This window comes from Geotrypetes seraphini, chromosome 4, assembly GCF_902459505.1.
Source record: "Geotrypetes seraphini chromosome 4, aGeoSer1.1, whole genome shotgun sequence".
Classification (NCBI taxonomy): Eukaryota; Metazoa; Chordata; class Amphibia; order Gymnophiona; family Dermophiidae; genus Geotrypetes; species Geotrypetes seraphini.
The window spans coordinates 236,499,325-236,520,278 of NC_047087.1; the positions used below are offsets into that span (position 1 = coordinate 236,499,325).

The 20,954-nt window shown below is 43.5% G+C and overlaps 1 protein-coding gene across 11 annotated transcripts in view; it reads left to right on the forward strand.

The window, feature by feature from the left end:
• The window catches only part of FRMPD2 (FERM and PDZ domain containing 2), a 204,348-nt gene that overhangs the window by 130,653 nt on the left and 52,741 nt on the right, over nucleotides 1-20,954 (forward strand). For 5 of the 11 annotated variants that reach the window (XM_033942808.1, XM_033942812.1, XM_033942811.1 and 2 more), the window contains 4 exons: nucleotides 7,061-7,098; nucleotides 11,200-11,255; nucleotides 11,805-11,849; nucleotides 12,751-12,912. In XM_033942808.1, the coding sequence (XP_033798699.1) occupies nucleotides 7,061-7,098; nucleotides 11,200-11,255; nucleotides 11,805-11,849; nucleotides 12,751-12,912 (301 nt within the window). The other 6 variants (XM_033942815.1, XM_033942809.1, XM_033942818.1 and 3 more) reach the window with 6 other exon arrangements.

A 20,954-nucleotide genomic window follows, 5' to 3' on the forward strand; every position in this document is an offset into this window, starting at 1 on the left:
AGGCCTACTTGCATGTTCCTATTCGGACCTCTCATCAGCGTTTCCTGCGCTTTGCGATCTTGGGTCGGCACTATCAGTTCTGTGCGCTTCCCTTTGGGCTGGCCACGGCTCCCCGGACGTTCACCAAGGTGATGGTGGTCGTCGCGGCAGCCTTGCGGTCGGAGGGCATTCTGGTACACCCCTACCTGGACGACTGGTTAATTCGGGCCAAGTCGTTGCAGGAAAGCTACCGGGTTACGGCTCGGGTGGTGGAGTTTCTCCGGTCGCTGGGCTGGGTGGTCAACCTTTCCAAGAGTCGGTTGGTTCCGGCTCAGCGTCTGGAGTACCTCGGGGTGCTGTTCGACACCTCCTTGGGGAAGGTCTTCCTCCCAGAGGCCCGGGTGAGCAAATTGCAGTCTCAGATTCGCCTGCTTTTGGCGTCCCGGTGTCCTCGGGCGCGAGATTTCCTCCAGGTCCTGGGGTCGATGGCGGCGTCCCTGGACGTGGTGAGGTGGGCGCGGGCCCACATGCGTCCTCTTCAGTATGCTCTGCTCCGGAGGTGGTCTCCCCAGAGGCACGGGATGGATGTTCCGGTTCCCCTGCGAGGCTTGGCGCGCTGCAGTCTGCGTTGGTGGCTCCGGACCCCTCACCTAGTTCAGGGGGTGGGTCTGGATCTTCCGCAGTGGACGGTGCTCCTTACGGATGCGAGTCTCCTGGGTTGGGGGGCCCAGTGTCTGGGTCACTCTGCTCAGGGAACCTGGTCCACGGAGGAGGCCTCCTGGTCGATCAACGTGTTGGAGACCAGGGCGGTCCGGCTGGCGCTGTTGGCTTTCCACTCCCTTTTGTTGGGCAAGTCGGTCAGAGTCCTGTCGGACAATGCCACGGCAGTGGCTTATGTCAATCGTCAGGGGGGCACCAAGAGCACTCTGGTGGCGCAGGAGGCGGCTCGGCTCATGGTTTGGGCGGAGTCGCATCTTCTGGACCTCTCGGCCTCTCACATTGCCGGGGTAGAAAACGTTCAGGCGGACTTCCTCAGTCGTCACTTCTTGGATCCGGGAGAGTGGTGTCTCGGCGCCGAGGCGTTTCAGTTGCTAGTGCGTGCTTGGGGGCAGCCCCTGATGGATCTGATGGCTACAAGTGGCAACGCCAAAGTACCCCGCTTCTTCAGTCGTCGCAGGGACGGTCTGGCCGAGGGTCTGGATGCTCTGGTCCAACCGTGGCCAACGGAGGGGCTGTTGTATGTGTTCCCTCCTTGGCCATTAGTAGGCAGAGTACTGCTTCGCATTGTTCGCCATCCGGGGCTGGTGGTCTTGGTGGCTCCGGATTGGCCTCGTCGTCCGTGGTATGCGGATCTGGTGAGGCATCTGGTGGCGGATCCTCTTCCTCTGCCTCTCGAGTGCGATCTTCTGACGCAGGGTCCCATTCCCATGTTCGACCCGTCTCCCTTTTGTCTTACGGCTTGGCTCTTGAAAGGGGCCGCCTGAGTAAGAAGGGATATTCCGACAAGGTGATCTCTACACTTTTGGGGTCCCGGAGGCTTTCTACCTCTCGGGCTTATGTACGGGTTTGGCGTCTGTTTGAGGAATGGTGCCGAGCGCGGGGAGTGGTCTCCTTTCGCGCTTCTCTGCCTAACATTCTAGAGTTTTTGCAGGATGGCCTGGATAGGGGCCTGGCCTGGTCTTCTCTTCGGGTTCATCTGGCGGCCCTGTCGGCTTTTCGGGGGCTGGTGACAGGTCAGCGTTTGTCAGCCATTCCTGATGTGATTCGCTTTCTTAGGGCGGCCAAGTTGCTCAGGCCTCCCATAAGGCCCTCGATTCCCTCTTGGGATCTCAATCTGGTTCTCTCTGTTCTAGTGCGCCCTCCTTTCGAGCCGTTGGATGGCTGTTCGTTGAAGGACCTTACGCTGAAGTCGGTCTTTTTGGTGGCCATTACTTCCGCTAGACGGGTGTCGGAGCTACAGGCTTTCTCTTGTAGGGCTCCCTTCCTGGAGTTTTCAAAGGAGCGGGTTGTTTTGCGGCCTGTTCCTTCCTTTCTGCCGAAGGTAGTTTCTCCTTTTCATGTCAATCAATCGGTGGTCCTCCCGGTCTTGGGTAGTCGGGAGGGTTCTTCTGAGCAACGACAGCTGCGCAAGTTGGATGTCGGTCGGGTCCTCCATGCTTATGTGCAGCGGACCCGGGATTTTCGGAGCTCCGATCATCTCTTTGTGCTTCTGGCGGGTCCTCGTCGGGGGGCTGGCGCTTCTAAGGCTACTATTGCGCGCTGGATCAAGGAGACGATCGCTTCCGCTTATCTTCTGAGTCAGAAGCCGGTTCCGGAGTTTCTCAAGGCTCATTCCACTAGGGGTCAGGCGGCTTCTTGGGCTGAGTCGTCGCTCGTGCCTCCGGTGGATATTTGTAAGGCTGCGGTTTGGTCCTCCTTGCATTCATTTGTTCGGCATTATCGGGTAGATGTTCAGGCGCGTCGGGACGCGGTGTTCGGTGAGCGTGTTCTGGTATCGGCCCTTCGGGGGTCCCGCCCGTGAGAGGGACTGCTTTGGTACGTCCCAATCGTAAAGTTAACCTCTACTGGTCTGGAGAGTGCTAAAGAAGGAGAAATTAGGTTCTTACCTGCTAATTTACTTTCTTTTAGCTTCTCCAGACCAGTAGAGGTCCCCACCCTGTCTGTTGTTGTTGTTGTTGGGGCTGTTGCGCGGGCAGTTTTTGGTTTTTGCTGCGGGTTCTAGTATTTTTCTAGGGCCGGGGAGAATTGAAGAACAGCGGCTGTGGCTCGGCTGGCTTAGCTGGCGAGCTGTGGGGACCTTCTTCCTTCGGGAATTTCTCCTCTGCATTTTCCAACAGCATTTTTTGGGTATGTTATTGGTTACTCCTTTCGGAGTATTGTTTTTTCTCTCTGTTGTTTCCAGTTCTTGGTTCTGCTTGGCTATTCGGCAGACTGAGGGAAATAGAGAGGAGGGGCTAGGATATACTGTCCCAAAGTTTTGTTTTCAGTCTCCACCTGCTGGTCATGATTAGATATATACCCAATCGTAAAGTTAACCTCTACTGGTCTGGAGAAGCTAAAAGAAAGTAAATTAGCAGGTAAGAACCTAATTTCTCCTTATGCTAGCTAAGGAGGTAGAGAAAGGAGTATTGAGTAAGACGGATTTTGAAAAAGAGTGTATCTTTTGGCTATATAAAATCTTGCACTCAGATAAGGAGGGGGAAAACATTTTATGAGGGCTTGGGAGCAGGATCTGAGGAGAGAATGAACTATGGAAGAGTGGAACGAACTTGTGTTTCGTCTTTTTCATACAGCTAGGGCCTCTCTCTTAGTGGAAAATGCTCTTAAGCTTCTAGTGCGCTGGTATATTATCCCTGTTTTAATTAGTAAATATGTCCATGGAAAGGAGGATGGGTGTTGGAGGGGATGTACTGAGAGAGGCACGCTAAAAACGCTAGCACAGCTTAGTAAAGGAGCCCAAAGAGTCCTACCAAAAAGAGAAATTAAGCCAATCCCAATTTTTCAGTTTTTGGTAACCATGTGCATGGCTATCCCAGTCATGATGGAAAATAATCTACTTATATACTTTTATGGTACCTAAGTAAAGCTCTGTTTATAAAATCCGGCTCTATGTGACTAGTAAACGGACAGACTTAACCCTGGATATTCAATGCTGGGGCATGCATAACTTCCATCATTTAATATCCAAGTATGTGTGCTGATCTGGAAATGAACTGTGCATATAAGTTAGAACAGGCCTGTTTTCTTAGTCAGTTAGTGACCTGAATATCGCCCCTAACTGGCTTAGTTCTGGCTCTACTAAAGCTCTGCCCTGGACCGCCCCTAACCTAGCTGGTACCCGATTAAGTATTGCTGAATATCGGTGCATGGCCAGATTAGCAGAGGTTTGGCCCCCTTGCAGACAGATTCTATATAGCGTCCCATAAGAATAATAGAAAGTCACATTCTTTGTTTGTTTGTTTTTCCACCTGTTAAGGGATGCAAAAGCAAACTACACCTTGAACGTACCTTAGCATACCAAATAGTTCATCATGATAAAGATTTTCGATACCTATGTCTACAACTAGTTTATTTATTTATTTTATTTCTTCCATTTGTGCATCCTTATGAACAGTGTAGAAAACAACTGAAAACTTTCCTCTTCTCTAAATTTCTGAATTAATCACCTTTATTGTACCAGTTTTATAAACTTTTGTAAACCACATCGAACTAACGGTTATGCGGTCTAGAAGTCTGGTGTTATGTTAACCAGGCAAGAGCCTCTCCTGTTTGAATAAAACCTTTTGAGTATTGACTCCATAATGTACTAATGATATCTGTGTTTAAAGAATTCAGCTTTTCACAATAAAGTGTTTCCTTTCATCTGTGTTTTGAAACACTCTGCACTCCTGTCATGGTGAAGAATTCAGCCTGTATTCAAGGAGCCTAAAATACCGTGAAACTTCTACTGAACAGCAGTTAGTTATGGTGGCAGATAAAAAGGAGTCATTCTCACATAAAAGTTAATTATTTAACTGAGGCTCGTTACTTGTTAACATAATATAGTAATTGCTCATAAATCTTTTTATGGAGTCGTGATTGGAAGGCTCATTAATCAGAGCTAAGCAAAAGCTGCTAGAGGGCTAAGAGCTGGAAATGCTTATCCGTGGCTTACAGAGGAGGCATTACAGAAGATTTCTATAAGTAAATAGTTCAGTTTATAGCAGTGGTCTCAAACTCAAACCCTTTGCCGGGCCACATTTGGGATTTGTAGGTACTTGGAGGGCCACAGAAAAAATAGTTAATGTCTTATTAAAGAAATGACAATTCTGTATGAGATAAAACTCTTTATAGTTTATAAATCTTTCCTTTTGGCTAAGTCTTAATAATAATATTCTAATTTATAGCTAAAGAGACATATGATCAAAAAACTGTTTTATTTTACTTTTGTGAATATGATGAACATGCCGAGGGCCTCAAATAGTATCTGGTGGGCCGTATGTGGCCCCTGGGCCGCGAGTTTGAGACCACTGGTCTATAGGCTGTTGTCACAAATTCAGGCTTGCCACAGTTATCCTGCTAATAAATGAAGGCATTTGTTCATTTTTAAAAGTTTTTTGTATGGTATTTATATGAAAGCTTCATATTATCAATACGGAATCAGAGTAGGGGAAAGGTTTCAGAATAATTTTCCATCATTTTTAAAACTTGTATTTTAGAGTGGCATATGAAACCAAATGTATTCCGTTTGAATTTGAAATATAATGACATGCTTTAAGAAAGCTGAGGCATGCTTAAAGTGACTATACGTCCCGTTTTCAACGGGACCATCCCGTTATTGGACTGACCATCCCGTTGTCCTGACCCACCGCTTCGGGATGCCGAAAGGTCCCGTTTTCAGGCAGGCAGGCAGGTAGGCTTATGGGGAGGGGGGTGGGACAAAGGCTGGAAGGCAGTGAGGGGGATATAGGAAGGAGGCACTGAGGGCACTTAGGACATAAGAAGGAGGCACTGAGGACATTAAGTACATAGGAAGGAAGGAGGGAGGGAATATAAAGGGACAATTGTTGGGCCTGAGTGCAGAAAAAAAGAAATGAAAGTAAAGATGCACAGTCAGAAGGAAACGCAACCAGAGACTTTTGAAATCACCAGCCAACAAAGGTAGGAAAAATGACTTTATTTTCAATTTAGTGATCAAAATGTGTCAGTTTTTAGAATTTATATCTGCTGTTTATATTTTGCACTATATTTGTCTATTTTTCTATAGTTACTGAGGTGACATTGCATATTTTAAAGTCATCTGCCTTGACATCTTTGAAAACCCCCTAAATATAAATTATAATTAACATTTTCTCTGCGTATAGTGTGCTTTGTGTTTTTTTTTTAATTATATGGTTACCATTATGAATTAATAAGATATTATGTGTACATGAAAAATGAATGGGAAAAATTGGGGACGGGATTGGGGTGGGGCTAGGGCAGGATTGGGGCGGAACTAGGGTGGGATTGGGGGGGCGGGACTGACAATTAATAGATGTCCCTTTTTGATGAAAAAAATAAATGGTCATGCTAGGTATGCTACCAATCATACCTGAACGATCTTCCAGAAAGACAGTATAACCAAAGACCTCCAGCTGACTTATGTTGAACATTTTTAAACAAAATATATTCGTATCTACAGGGAATGGCTTCCTGATCATTAAAGAGGTCATTTTACAGAGAACAGTTTGTGCATAAAATTGCACAAGGTACCAGTGTGTCTTTATAAAATAGGCTAAAATAGACCACCAAGGGGAGGGGGGCGGGGAATCCTTCAAAAATAAGTGAAGTTATTAGCTTCCTGTAGACCCAGCAGAGTTGTTAATTAATTTTTCAACAAATTATCAAGCACTAACCTACACCAAAGAGATCTCATTGTGCTGCATGGGGTACATAAGAAGATCACAGAAGTTGAGCAGCATCACACATGATTAGTATCTGGATGACCAGATACCGAGGACTGCTGCAGGCCAAGAAAAAAAAAATCAGACACTACAGAGAAACTATAATCACCTAACCCTCAACAACTAGAAAAGGGTAGAAACAGGGAAAGAAAACCAAACAGATAATATTAACTTAGGGGTCGATATTTAAAGCTGGTGACTACCTCTTGCCTGGTTAACTGGTTCTAAACAGGCACTGAAGGAATATTCAGTAGCATTTATTTGGAGAACGCCCCTTAATATTCCCCCAAACATTCAAACGGAAATCAACTATTGGGTGGGTGGTCTGGGAGTAAAGCTGGGGTAGAGTCAGCGCTTAACAGGTTAAGTTAACTGGCCAAATAGGACTGCATACATGCCATATCTTTGTCTGGTTTAAATTAACCGTTTATGGACTGAACATGGGTATTTGTCTAGCTAAGTGTTGACTGTTCTCACCCACCCAAATCCCAATCAATTTAACACTAGTCTCAGGCATGGCCCAGCATTGAATATTGAGGCATGCAGGAATTTTGGCAGTGATGGTCAGCATTTAATTTGACCACCATCAGCGGAATATTACCTTCAGTAAAAACTCTCAGCTTCCTTTTTAACAGTGTTTCTTCTCTCTCTTCTTACAGAAATGGCAATCCAGTGGTTCCTAAAAAACGACAGAATGGTAAATGCAGAATCTTTGTGCTAAAGCAAAAGTGTCCAATTTCTATGTAAATATTCATATACATTATCGTGCACTTTTTCATCAGACATGATTTTGAACTCATAAGTAATTTAATGGTGACTAATGCGTTGTAATGAAAATGTTCAGAAAGCTTATATCAATAATCAAAATTCATACATGAGAAAAACTAAATAGAAAAAAAAAATATGATCACCTAGAGGCAGAGCAAGATGGAAGACCTCTTTGGTTGCTTTATTTTTCCTTCTTTGATATGGACAAGAGAAAAGGAAAGCCCAAGGACTTTTTGACTTGGGCTCTCCTTTGGTTTCCGGCTCAATGAACTCCGGCTAATTGTTCGAAGAGCTAGTACTCTCTGTGACCCCAGGATGGGACCGCTGGAGGAGTCCAAGTTGGAAAATGGATTGCTGCCTACCTTGACTGTAGGCTCTTGGGTGGTTGGAGAGGGTGAAGTTGTCTGGGGCTGAGGCACTGAAAGTGAGAGGTGAAAGGAAGACCTCCCACTGTGGGTTTGAGAAAAACTAGGGCAACAACTGATTCTTTTGACTATTCCTGAATTTCATCCTGCCAAACCTACTGTGTTTTCCTTGGAATCCATTTGACTTGCTATTCATGGTCTAGGTAAGGTACAGTTGAGGCAGGTTAAACATATATCTACTGTCTTCAAATTTCCATGCAAATGTATGTTTAAATATATAAATATTAAGTATGCTTTCTTTAGGATCCTTTTACTAAACTGTGGTGAGCACTGTAGGCCTGATTTTATATAGGTCACCTAAAAAAAATCAATACTGAATAGTGCGGCACTAAGTGTGATTTTATAAAAGATAGGTACACTGTATAGAGTCACGCTTAGCAATGCCTAAGCAATGTTAGATGTTGCTAGGCATCCTAACTTTAGGGGCTCCTTTTACTAAGGTGCGCTAGCATTTTTAGCACACGCTTAAGATTAGCGCGCGCAAACCACGCACTAAATGAAAAATACTAATGCAAGCTCTATGGAGGCATTAGCATCTAGCGCGTGCGCTAAAACCGCTAGCATACCTTAGTAAAAGGAGCCCTAGGTGCACCGTATTTATGCCAGGGTTTTCTTCACCTAAATACCTAAGTACCTAAATTAGTTGCCTAATGGCGCCTAATTCAAAAGGAAGCACCTAACTCAAAATCATGCCCACAATCCACCCCTAACCACACCAACATTTAGGTAGGTTCTTTGAACTTAGGTGCCTAATTTTTTATAGAATTGCGTTTTTGAGTTAGACGCCTAACTTTCAATTAATAATAATAATAACTTTATTTTTCTATACCTCCAACACCCAAAAAGTTCTAGGCAGTTCACAGAATAAAGAGGACTGGACATTCCAATGATGATACAAAGCACACAGAAAAGCAGTACAATATTTCAGTAGTGAAAAATATAATAAGAAACTATGACATTATCATCAATCAAGTAACAAATTTTTTGAACAAATAGGCCTAATCAATTTTCTAAAGGTGCAATAAGATGCAGATTGTTGGATCAGGTCATCTAACCATACTTGAACTTTACCTGCTTGATAAGCCAAAGATCAATCAAAATATTTTTTATAATGGCAATTTTGGGGATTAGGAAAAGTAAATAAACCAGTACGCCGAGTAGGCCTTGTTGAAAAGTACCATTCAAAATGAGAGAGGAGATGTAATGGAGCTAATCCAAATAACATCTTATAGCAAATATAAGCAAATTTGAAAAGTACTCTTGCTTCCATTGGCAACCAGTGCAGCTGACGATAGTAAGGGCTGACATGTTCCTGTTTTTTTAACCCCAAAATTAAACGGACCGCTGTATTTGGGATTAGCCTTAATCTTCTTAAAACGGTTTTATAAGATATTAAGTGTCAATTATCAGCATCGATTAAGCCTATTAACCAATTAAGTTAGGCAACTACATTGGTTAGGCGTGCCGATGTAGGTGCCAAACTTTGGGCAGACTACGAAGAATTTACTAGTGTGTGCTTACCGTAGGTTGAAAAGCACTACTGCGGGACACTGGGGGTGGGTCTGGGGGCGGAGAGTAGCCATGCACAAGCACTACTCAGTATAGCTATATTGGTGCATGCCAACCAATTAGCACATGGATAGTGTGGGAGCCCTTATCACTTAGAAAATAGGTGTCACTAAGTGCTATTGTGCTAATGGCTACATGCTAATGGGGAAATTAGTTTGTGACCATTAATAGAGAAGATGGAAAATGTGGCAATTTTTTAGCCTTGCTAAAGTGGCCTCAGTGTGTGTGAAAGCCTAGTGATAGCACTGGCCACTTCTTAGTGTAGCTTAGTAGAAGGGCCCCTGTGATCCTCCAAAGTTGTCTTTTTTAAAAAATTATAATCCTGTTAGGTCATCTTTGATAGCTGGGTTCTCCTTTTCTGAATCCAAATAAGTCTCACATTAGTTTGGTATGTATAACTAGGCGAGTTTGATTTCACTTTTTCCTACTATGATAATCATTTTCTTTTGTTTATATGATTTTAATTCCCTCTATACATACAGATAGTAGATAGATATGGAGGATTTGATAAAGGCTTTGATAGGTTTATGTTTTATAGATTTTGATTATGTTCTCTTGCTTTGATTATTGCTATACAACTTTAACCCTAAACAAGTGTATGTACTTGTAATTTAAATTTTGAAAATTATAAATAAATAATTAAAAAAAAATATTATTGAACAAAGAAAACACTTTTGTTCAGTTTTGTTTAGTTTTTATTAAAATTTGATTGCCTATTCCTAGGTTGCTAGGTATAACGCTTGTTTTCCTAGACAGCAAGATTGATCAAGCATGCAAATGCTTGTTGATGGGAAGAGAAAGCTGCTGACCTGCAGTAGGTGTTCTTAATAGTCAGAAGGACTGGTAAAGGCCCACAAACTAGGATGGAGCCGCTTTCTCAGTGCTTAAAACTAAGTATAAATTTCTGAGCATGCATGAACATAAGAATAGCCTTATTGGGTCAGACTTTTGGTCCATCTAGCCCAGTATTCTGTCTCCACAGCGGCCAATCCAGCTCATGAATACCTAGCAGAAACTCAAGAATGAATGTAAGTGAGAATGGATTGTTTGCCTGATGAAGCCTGGTCTTTATGGAAAAACACCTTTTATAGGCGAGAAATGATACTTTTTCTATTGAGTAGCAGGACTGAATCAGGCACACAGAACTGCTCCATTTATCTATAGTTTGTGCATTATCCAGAAGAAACCTGGTTAAAGAGAAAAAAAAAAAAAGAGAGCTGTTGATGTTATACACACAGATTGGCCAGCACTATCTCTGATTGTGGTTTGGTCCAATCAGTAGCGGGAAGTGAGGTTATGAAATGAAGATCACCTTGCTTCTTTGTATATGATGTTAAAGAAAGCAGATTTCAACAGAGCTATGGTTGCTAGTACCACAGCTCCGATTTGGCGAGGTCTAACTGTGTTGGTTCCAGACCTATAAAAGGTATTAGTGTTTTGGCCATGCCCAATATGGCTGCCTGCCATTCTGTATTACAGCATTACTTGAGTAATTTCTGGCAGAATTTAAAGTTGTAACATGATAGTGTACAAATCTCCTTTCACAGTTGAGAACCTGTCTCTCTCAGAACATCTGCTTAAGCATCCGTTGTGACATTCCAGTCACCTCATTAGAGCAGATGCTTCTAGTTGTTAATTGAAAGGATTAATTATTAGTAACTAAATGGCCCCCCCCGTGGCATATCAGAAAACATTTTTGAATATTACCTGGCATAAAGCTTTCTACAGGTTGCTAAGGAGACTGCCATCTGGGAGGTAAAGAAAAGAAAATAGGGAATAGAATCTGTACAAGTTCAGTTAATAGCCCTGCCATTGAAACAGATGAACTAGAATAAGGATAGCTCTAAGGTTTTGGTCTTCTCTTATCTTCACTGAATGTCATAATTAATGATTAATTTAAATATGCATATACTTATTGTTTTTATTTTCTTGCAGAATAACTTTGTACCCTAATGCTGAACATGAGAAAATTGTAGGTGGGATTTTTATAGTGAGAAATATTTTAGTTATGTGGATGTCTGCTCTTTTATCCCTAGTGCTGGAGTCTGATGAAGAAGGGCATGCCCTTGAATGGAATACAATGGATTATGAGGTAAATGTTTAAAATTTTTTTTAAACTGGAAAGAAATGCTTGCCTATTGCTTGCCATCGTGATAACTGTTTAAAATATTTGTGATACTATTTTTCATGCCTGATAGCTATTATGAGGCGCTGATGCCATAAAATCTGCTCTACAGACAGTTCAATTTTTGCAATATTTTAATCTCTTTCTCTGAAATCAGAATTTTGTATTTCTGTTTTATGGCTATACTCTGAACAGTAATCTATAGATAGTATCGGTTAGATCACCATCTCTAGGGACCCAATCTCCGAAACTGAGTTCCTGATCCTCAGAGACAATACACTATCTATAGATTATTGTAAGTGAGGTCCTCTTCCAACAAATTAGGTGCATATTGATTAATTTGATTATGCTCTTTTAATTACATGCAGTGTAGATATTGTTATCCTACTCTATGTTTTACCAAACTAATGTTCATACCAAACTAATGTGTTTTACTATCTGGTTAATAGATTTTCTATAGCATCATATAAACATAGTCAAAAATCTCACTCCGTGTTTAATTTTTCCTCTGTACAGGGCTGTAAAAGCAAGACATTTCTTGATCATACTTTGGCATTTCAGGTAGCTTCCTATGACAAAGAATTCCGATCATTGTTGCCTACTGCTTATTCCTACAAACATTTTAGAACTCAGCTGAAAACTTATCTTTATTCAAAATACTTGGTTAAATAATTTTTTCTGTTCTTAATGATATTGTTCATTGTTTATAGTCTTTTGTAAACTGCTTTGAACTTATGGTTACACGGTTAATAAGCATGATGTTATGTTATGTTATATGTTGACAGTAGACCATAGTTTAATACTTATAACAGTTTATATATGCTTAATTGACTAGAGTCTTGTTGCTACCCTAATGAGCAAAAAATAGAATAAAATTATAGAACTACCATGTACTACAGGATATGGTTTAGTGCACCATGGTCATTGTTTAAAAACTCAACCATGAAACAGGAGAAACACCCCCATCGGATAATATCGCGCAAGAAAAACAGCAAGGGTGTCCAATAAACTGGTACTCTTGATTAACACAATGACTCGACACGCATGTGTTTCAGCCAACTTGGCCTGCCTCAGGAGTCTTAAAAGTACTTCACACCCAATCAAACATGTTAAAATATGTCATAGAGTAAAGTCACTGGGTCACCATATTTCATGGAATACTTAGCTAACTCCAAAATAAATATGAAAAGCACCAGCGCTCACAAACACTCACCATATTTGATTGGGTGTAAAGCAGTTTTAAGACTCCTGAGGCAGGCCAAGTTGGCTGAAACACATGCGTGTCGAGTCATTGTGTTAATTAAGAGCACCAGTTTATTGGACAGCCTTGCTATTTTCCATGTGCCATAGTTTACAAAGGCCAGCCTTATAAAACAACAGCTGGACCCCTTAATTTAGGAAGAATTGATTCTTGATTATAGAATTTTTTTACTAGAAAAACATAAATTCTTATGCATTATAGAGTGGTATCATCAAGATTGAATTGGAAAAATCATTCAGTGGGAGTCTAGGCTTTGCCCTGGCTGGCGGTAAGAATGGTAGTGCATTCATAGTAAAAGGAATCATCCCTGGCAGCTTAACTGATCGTGATAGAAGGCTTCAAGTAGGCGACATTTTATTAGAGGTAAGGGAACATCTGCTTTTACTACTTTTATCTCACTATACATTCTCAATAATAATAATAATAATAACTTTATTCTTATATACCGCCAACAATCTTGCGACTTCTAGGCGGTTTACAACGAAGAGAAACTGTACAGACAGCGACTTACAGAGTATAGCTGAGAACATCTGATAGTAACAACAGTGATAATAATAGCAACAGTTTATATACTGCAGGACCGTGAAGTTCCGTGCGATTTACAATGAATTAGAAAAATTCCATAAATTGAGTGGAGCATTCATAGTTAGAGATTAGAGGTTAACAGATCTGGGTGGGATTACGAAGGGGGCTATTGTCCTTAATCGTTACCTAGGTATTTCGAGAACAGGTATGTTTTTAGGTGTTTCCTAAATTCACCATAGTTGTTTGTGTGTGTAATTAGTTTTTCTAAGTCTTTGCCCCATAAGGCTGCTTGATACGATAGAAGTTGTAATGTAATGTAATGTAATTTATTTCTTATATACCGCTACATCCGTTAGGTTCTAAGCGGTTTACAGAAAATATACATTAAGATTAGAAATAAGAAAGGTACTTGAAAAATTCCCTTACTGTCCCGAAGGCTCACAATCTAACTAAAGTACCTGGAGGGTAATAGAGAAGTGAAAAGTAGAGTTAGAGGAAAAATAAAAATAAAATAAACATTTTAACAAGACAGCATTGATCTAAATACTTTGGAAGGTAGAAGAGAGGAGAGAAAGGAATAGAAGCAGAAGGGGGAGCCGTTGAACAGTAGAATTCTGGAGAAATTTAAATGATAGAAATAGAACAAAACAAAGACAAAAGGCAAAACAATAGATAAGATTAAAGATAAATCATAAGCTGGAAAGAAAAATAAAATAAAACTTTGTCTTCAATCCACGGTTTCAGCGTCAGTGATGAAGTGGAGCAAGTAAGTTTAGGAGGAGCGATTGACGTTTCCAGAAAGGGCTTCTTCAGGGAAGAGACTTGGCAGACAGTCCCAGGATGCCTATGTCTCCTCCCCTGCGATGTTCTCCCATCCATGCATTCCCTCCCAGACACACTGCCCGTGCCCCAGCCGCTCCAAGGAGGCTGCCCCAGATGAGGCCCACGGTGAATGCAGGATTCTCTCCTCTGCGGGAAAGCCGCCCGGAGCCGACAGTCGATCTTCTTAGCGGATTGCATGGGGGGAAGAGTTCACACTCTTGGTAGGATCGGGTCTGTGTGCTCTCGGTGGTTGTGGCTGGTCTCGTTGCTGCTTAGGTGTAAAAGCAGTTGATCTCCACTGCTGCTGATATTTAAAAGCAGGCAGATTGATCTCTCCAATGGACTGCAGGGGGAGGAGTTCACACTCCTGGCAGGATCGGGTCTGTGGGCTCTTGGTGGTTGCGGTAGGTCTCGCTGCTGCTTGTATGTAAAAGCAGTTGTTTTTCTACTGCTGCTGATATTTAAAGCAGGTAGATTGATCTCTTAAACGGGATATAGGGGGAGGAGCTCACATGCCTGGTTGGATCGGGGCGAGGGCTCCTATTATAGGCTGCTTAGGTGTAAAAGCAGTTGATCTCCTACTTCTGATAATATTTAAAAGCAAGCATATTGATTTTTCCAACGGAATGCTGGGGGAAGAGCTTACTTGTTTGGCTGGATCAGGGCAAAGGGCTCTCGGTAGTGGTGGCTGGTCCTGTTGCTGCTTAGGTGTAAAAAACAGTTGATCTTCCTAGTGGACTGCAGGGGGAGGTGGAGCTCATACTCTTGGCTGGATCGGGTCTGTGTGCTCTTGGTAGTTGCGGATAGTTCCGCTGCTGCTGAGGTGTAAAAGCAGTTGATTTCCCACTGTTGCTGATATTTAAAAGCAGGTAGATTGATCTCTCCAATGGACTGCAGAGGGAGGAGCTCACATGCCTGGCTGGATCGGGGCAAAGGGCTCTTGGTAGTGGTGGCTGGTCCTGCTGCTGCTTAGGTGTAAAAGCAGTTGATTTTCCTAGCGAACTGCAGGGAGGGTGGAGCTCATATTCTTGCAGGACCGGGACTGTGGGTTTTTGGTGGGTTGGTCCCGTTGCTGCTTAGGTGTAAAAGCAATTGATCTCCCACTGCTGCTGATATTTAAAAGCAGGCAGATTGTCCAGGGAGAGGAGCTCTGCACTCAAACTGCCATCCTCCTCGCCTCCAAGTTCCGGAATATTGTTGATGGTATCTCTTATATTTGCATCCTCTAGCCGGTGGGGAAACGAATTTCAGGTGTGTTCTTCTCTCATGTCTGTTGGTTGAGAATGAGAAGAGGTCTGTTATGTATTTAGGGGCTAGGCCAGATAATACCTTGAAGCAGAGACATCCCAGCTTGAACTTCGTACGTGCCTCCATTGGCAGCCAGTGCAGGAGTCGGTAGGAAGGGGTTATGTGATCGGACTTCTGCAGCCCGAAAATCAACCTGACTGCTGCATTTTGTATCAGTTGAAGTCTCTGCATTTGCTTCCTGGAGATGGCCAGATGGGTAATGTTGCAATAGTCAAGGTGGCTTAGTATTAGGGATTGTACTAGAATTCTGAATGCTGAAGCGTCGAAGTATGCTCTAATGGACCTAAGTTTCCAGAGAGTAAAAAACCCTTTTCTGACTAGGGAGTCCACATGGTCTTTCATAGTTAGACCTTGGTCCAGTAATACCCCCAGAACCTTCATTGTTGGTTGAATGGGGTAGTTAAGATTGTTAATGTGTATTGATTTTGTCGTGGTATGTGGGTGTGGCGAGGCTATAAAGAATTTAGTTTTATCTGAATTGAGCTTCAGTCTGAATTCTGTGGTCCATTGTTGCATCAGGTTTAGCGCTTCTGTTGCTGTGGGGGTGATTTCAGAGGGAGACGTGATAAACGGGATAATGATTGTAAAGTCATCCGCATAACTGAATACTTTTATACCCCGCCGGGCCAGCTGCATGCCTAGTGAAGATGTATAGACGTTAAAGAGTAGTGGGGATAGTGGGGACCCCTGTGGAACGCCTGATGGGTTTCTCCATGTTTTAGAGAGTTTGCAGTTGAAGCGTACTTGATATGTGCGGGTTGTGAGGAATCCTCGGAACCAGTCGAGTATATTTTATCCTATCAATCACTCTATTAAAAATGTGCATTATGGCTAAACATAGCTGAAGCTCTAGAGCAGTGTTTTTCAACCTTTTTTGGGCAAAGGCACACTTGTTTCATGAAAAAAATCACCATTAGAAAATGTTAAAAAATTTAACTCTGTGCCTATATTGACTATATATAAAGTAATTCTCTTGAATAGGAATCAAATAAACACAAAGAAAGTATTTTATAATGCTGCCACCGCCAACAACACCGTTGGCGGCAGTGGCACTCAATGGCTAAAGAGCCGCAGTTTGCCGGCCTAGGGACAACACTGGAGGGTGGCCAGCTGTGCACCCCCTTGGGACGTAAACCCGGGGTGGGGCAGACCGCCCCCCCCCCCCCTGGTATGCCACTATCTGTACCTCACTCCCTCCCTATGACCAAAAGTTCTCCTTTCTTCTATTCCCCGTGTACACAACCATCTCTTTCCCTCCCTTCCTCTCTCCAAAGTCCATGCCTTCTGTGTCCAAACACTCATTCCCTCCCTTCCTCTCTCCCAAGTCCATTTCTTCCGTGTCCAAAAACGCATTCCCTCCCCCACCTCAGCATCTCTTTCCCTCCCTTCCTCTCTCCCAAGTCCATTTCTTCTGTGTCCAAAAACGCATTCCCTCCCCCACCTCAGCATCTCTTTCCCTCCCTTCCTCTCTCCCAAGTCCATGCCTTCTGTGTCCAAAAACCCATTCCCTCCCCCACCTCAGCATCTCTTTCCCTCCCTTCCTCTCTCCCAAGTTCATGCCTTGTGTCCAAAACGCACTCCCTCCCCCCTTTTGTGTTCCGTGTTTGCCTCCCAGCCCATCTTTGCAACTTTCTCAGCAAAACGAAGTTCAAGCCGCAAGGCTTGTCTTCTGCTTCCTGCCTGCCCTGCCGCGCACAAATAGCCGAACGGAAGTATTCTCCAACGTCAGCGCTGACGTCGGAGGGCAGGCTTTGCTTAAGCCCTCCCTCCGACGTCAGCGCTGACATCGGGGAACGCTTGCGATCGGCTATATGTTAGCTGCAGGGCAGGCAGGAACAGAAGACGAGCCTCGCGGCTCGAGATGTATTGAACTCCGCGGGTCCCCCGTCCAGCTCTCTCCTGTCCACGTGGGGCGGACCGCCCCTCTCCCTAGACTGGTGGTACTGCCCTGATGGCGGCCCTGACCGTACGGCACACCAGGCAACATCTCGCGGCACACTAGTGTGCCGCGGAACAGCGGTTGAAAAACACTGCTCTAGAGCACAATCCCCTACATCACAGTCTAAGAATTAAGTCATCCATTACACTGGGTATTCTTCATGAATGTTGTCTATAAGTAGAATGTAATTGTTGGTTTGGGATTGTACCTTAGTATAACCTGGGTTATTTGATACTGCTTTTAATAAATAATTGAAGAGGCTGATAATTAGAAGCACTTATGAACTTTATCCCTTAAACATGTGGCGGGGCATTTTCAATAGTGTGTCTAAGTCCAAATTTGGATGTATCCTTCAAGATGTCCAAATATCCGGGTGGGAAACAGCCATTTTTGAAACTGCAAGACCTCCGATTTTTGTTTGTTTGTTTGTTTTGAAAATGACCTAATTAGACATCTAACTGTTTTGGCCACTTTCGAATACAAAAATGTCCATGTTCAATATATCCAAATCAAGCCCATTTGGACGTGGGAGGGGCCAGCATTGTAATGGATTGGCCACATTGTGGCTCTGCTGGTGCTGGTTTATACGATGGCCCCGGTCAGCGCCCAGAATAGCCTGCGTCCCACGTGCTTCCAGAAGAGGCTGGAAGTCCTGCTGGTTTGTTGGTCAATAAAGCAATACAAAAAGGTCAGGAACAAGGAGGTTCAAAATAAAGTAAAGTCCCAATTTATTGAGTTCACAGACCCTGAATAGGGTTTAGTTCATTCCTTTCATGAACAAAAGAAAACATGAAAGAATAAAGGGTTGCAAAAATAAACAACCCACACCTTCCTTACAGGTATAACAGGTGAGTAGTCACTTAGTCTGTAATATCCCAGTCTTAGTACGTCTGACTTTAGCAAGCAGACAGAAAAAACTATAGCCCTTTCCTTGAAGACTGACAGTGCTGCACTCAGGCCTGGATTGAAGCAGGCCTGGCCCCAACCAACTCAGAAGTAGTTGGTGGGGGAGGGGAATAGCCGAATCCACTTATTCAAACCTGTTTTAAACAGTATGCCACAAATGGCCCCACAATCCCGCCCTGAGGATCTTCTGTGGATTCTCCCCACTATCACCCTACATAGAGTCCATCTTGCAGTTGCACTCAATCCTCAAAAGGCAAACACAAACAAAAACTTTCAAGCAAAATAAACCTGGTTTAAAGGCTTCCAGGTTTAGGTACCTTTGCAATGAGAGCCCAGCACTGTTCACCGGCTCCAAACAAGTGCAAACAGGTAAAAAAAAAACTCAAAAAATTTCACAAACTTAAGCACCACAAAAACAAAGATATTGTACTCAGCTTTCGTCCATTGCACATGCTTCAGTATCCATGCTAGTGTCCATAAATTCCATGGGTTCTGGAATAGCTAGCTGGTTGGCATCAGAGACAGGGGCTGTATCCACCATCTCAATATCCTGAAAGCTCTGAGGTTCAGGAGAGCTGTCCTGTGAACCTCCTTCCTGGGCTGCCCCAGGGTAGACTGACTGGTTCCTCCTCAGTGCTGCCTCTAAAGCACTGAGGCGACCACGCCCTGTTCTGTGCAGGGGCAGGGCAGCCTGTAACTTGGGCTGAGATTTCCCTGAGCTTCTAATTAAGCCTTGCAGCTGTGGGTTAGCTGAGCTGGTGGACTTGCTCTGGGGCTGTTCTAGGCTGTTCCCTCCAGATTCCTCACCTCCCCAGGGTTTTGTGAGCTGGGCTTTCAATGGGAATTCAGAGTTTTCCTTACTATTGCTGTCCAGCCTGTCACAATGGTTAGCCCTCTTTAAAGTCAGCCTAGGGTTAGGCAAAGCCTTTTCTGCCACAAGCCGCGCTTCAGGGCTAGGGTTGTGACAACATAGGCATCCCAAAATAACAGTGGGGCACCTTAGAGGGCTCTGTTGTGAACTTCACATAAAGGGTTTCAGATGTATATCTCACCATAACCCCCTTATAATTTATGGTGAGTCCCCAAAACCTACTATACCCACCTATGTACCACCATAATAGCTCTTATGTTTGAAGGTGGCACCTATTTTGCAGTAGAGTAGGGTTTGGGTGGGTTATGATGAGCTCATACTTAATACCATATATGTTGTGGTTAGAGTGTCTTATGGGCCTGGGTCCTAATCTCTATAGTTCACTAGCCCACCCACAGGTAACTCTACAAACCTGAAGCTCTACTAGGTTTCCCCATACCAGATGCTGCTGTTCTATAGCCAGGCATGTACCTTTTTGTTCTTATTTTTGTGTGGTGGAAAGGGGTCAGTGAGTATTGGGGCAGTATGGGGGTGTCTTACTTTGATGCATGCAGTGGTCATCTGGTCAGTTTGGGCACCTTTGTGGCATTTATATACTTCTAAAACAGGTCTAGTTCCAAACATCTAAGTTTCATCCAGGACGTTTTGCAGAACGCTTGATTATCACTGCAAGAAGTCCAAGTCTAACCCGCCCTTATACATGCCTAAAGCCTGCCCATAAGATGCCTGTTTCACACCCATCTCGAGCTCTGGACACACAATGGCAGGGACGCCTCACTGATTTATGATGCTTTTGGGATGTTTATATTTTTTTATTTAGAGCCCCATTGGCAACAATTTTACATATATGCATATGTATACTTCATGTGCTAACATTTTTGCTTACTCCCAAAAAGGCAAAAGTATCTGCCGTTTCAACCTAGCTGTAATTTCTGCAGGTTTACACCTAGTATTTTATAACACAGAGTTAATATGCTCTGAGTTAATATGTGCATTAGAGCATAGTAACTGTTTGTACAAGGCTGCAGTAAGGGAAGTGGTTGCAAGTCTGCCTTAAAGGAATAATACACAATGTTTGCCATTTATTTCACTGTACCACATATTATTTTAAGGGTACATATACTACATAATAATAAGATGCAAATACATGCATACCATCTTGTTAGTTATGCAACTTGAATAACAGAACTTGCATCATTTTATCTCTCCAGGAGCACTGGTTATCTAATATGCATGGGTTCAAAATGATGCTTTGACTCTTTAGCGGTACTCTTACAGTATTATCACTAAGGGTCAAGCTGCCAAATTAAAGCACATGTCCAATTAAATGACTGCCAAATAAGGACATGTAGTTATATGGCAGTTTGACACCTAGCAAGTAGTACCACAAGAATACTGCTAGGGGTCAGGTATCTGGGGATCGTTCCTGCCACATCCATTGGATACCAGAAAAAATATCCTGAGAGGTCCCTAGGGAGTTCATGAGAGGGTGCTGCGAGGAAGGCCTGAAATGTCTAATGAGGGTGGAAAGTCTGATCTAAGTTCTAATGTCTCTGAGGGGGTGGGGGTGCATTTGAAGTTTGGGTAGTCCACATGGCACTTCTTTTACCAGCTATATCTTTAAGATGGCTCCTGCCTCCACATGTCAGCATCGTTCCCTTTGTCCATCTTCACTCCTGCCCCCTCCCCCCCCAGCCAGCAAATCTTTCTTTCTCTCTTTCTTTCTTTCCTCCCACCCCACTTCCAAGAGATCCAGCAAGTGTTCCTCTCTCTTCTTTCTCCTTCTTGCAGGTCCAGGACCTCTTCTTTCTTTCCCCATAGGTCCTTGCATTTCTTTTTTCCTCCTCTTCCACCTTAGCATGTTTCTCTCCTTCCCTCCACACCATCATTACATCTTTTTCTCTCCCCTCCCCACTGTCTTGGCATCTATTTCTCTCCTCCTCTCCTTCCCCCTCTCCTGAAACACTCTCTCTCACTTTCCTTTCCTGCCCCTGTGGTCCTCCAAACTTGCTTCTGCAAAATTCTGCTTCCTGC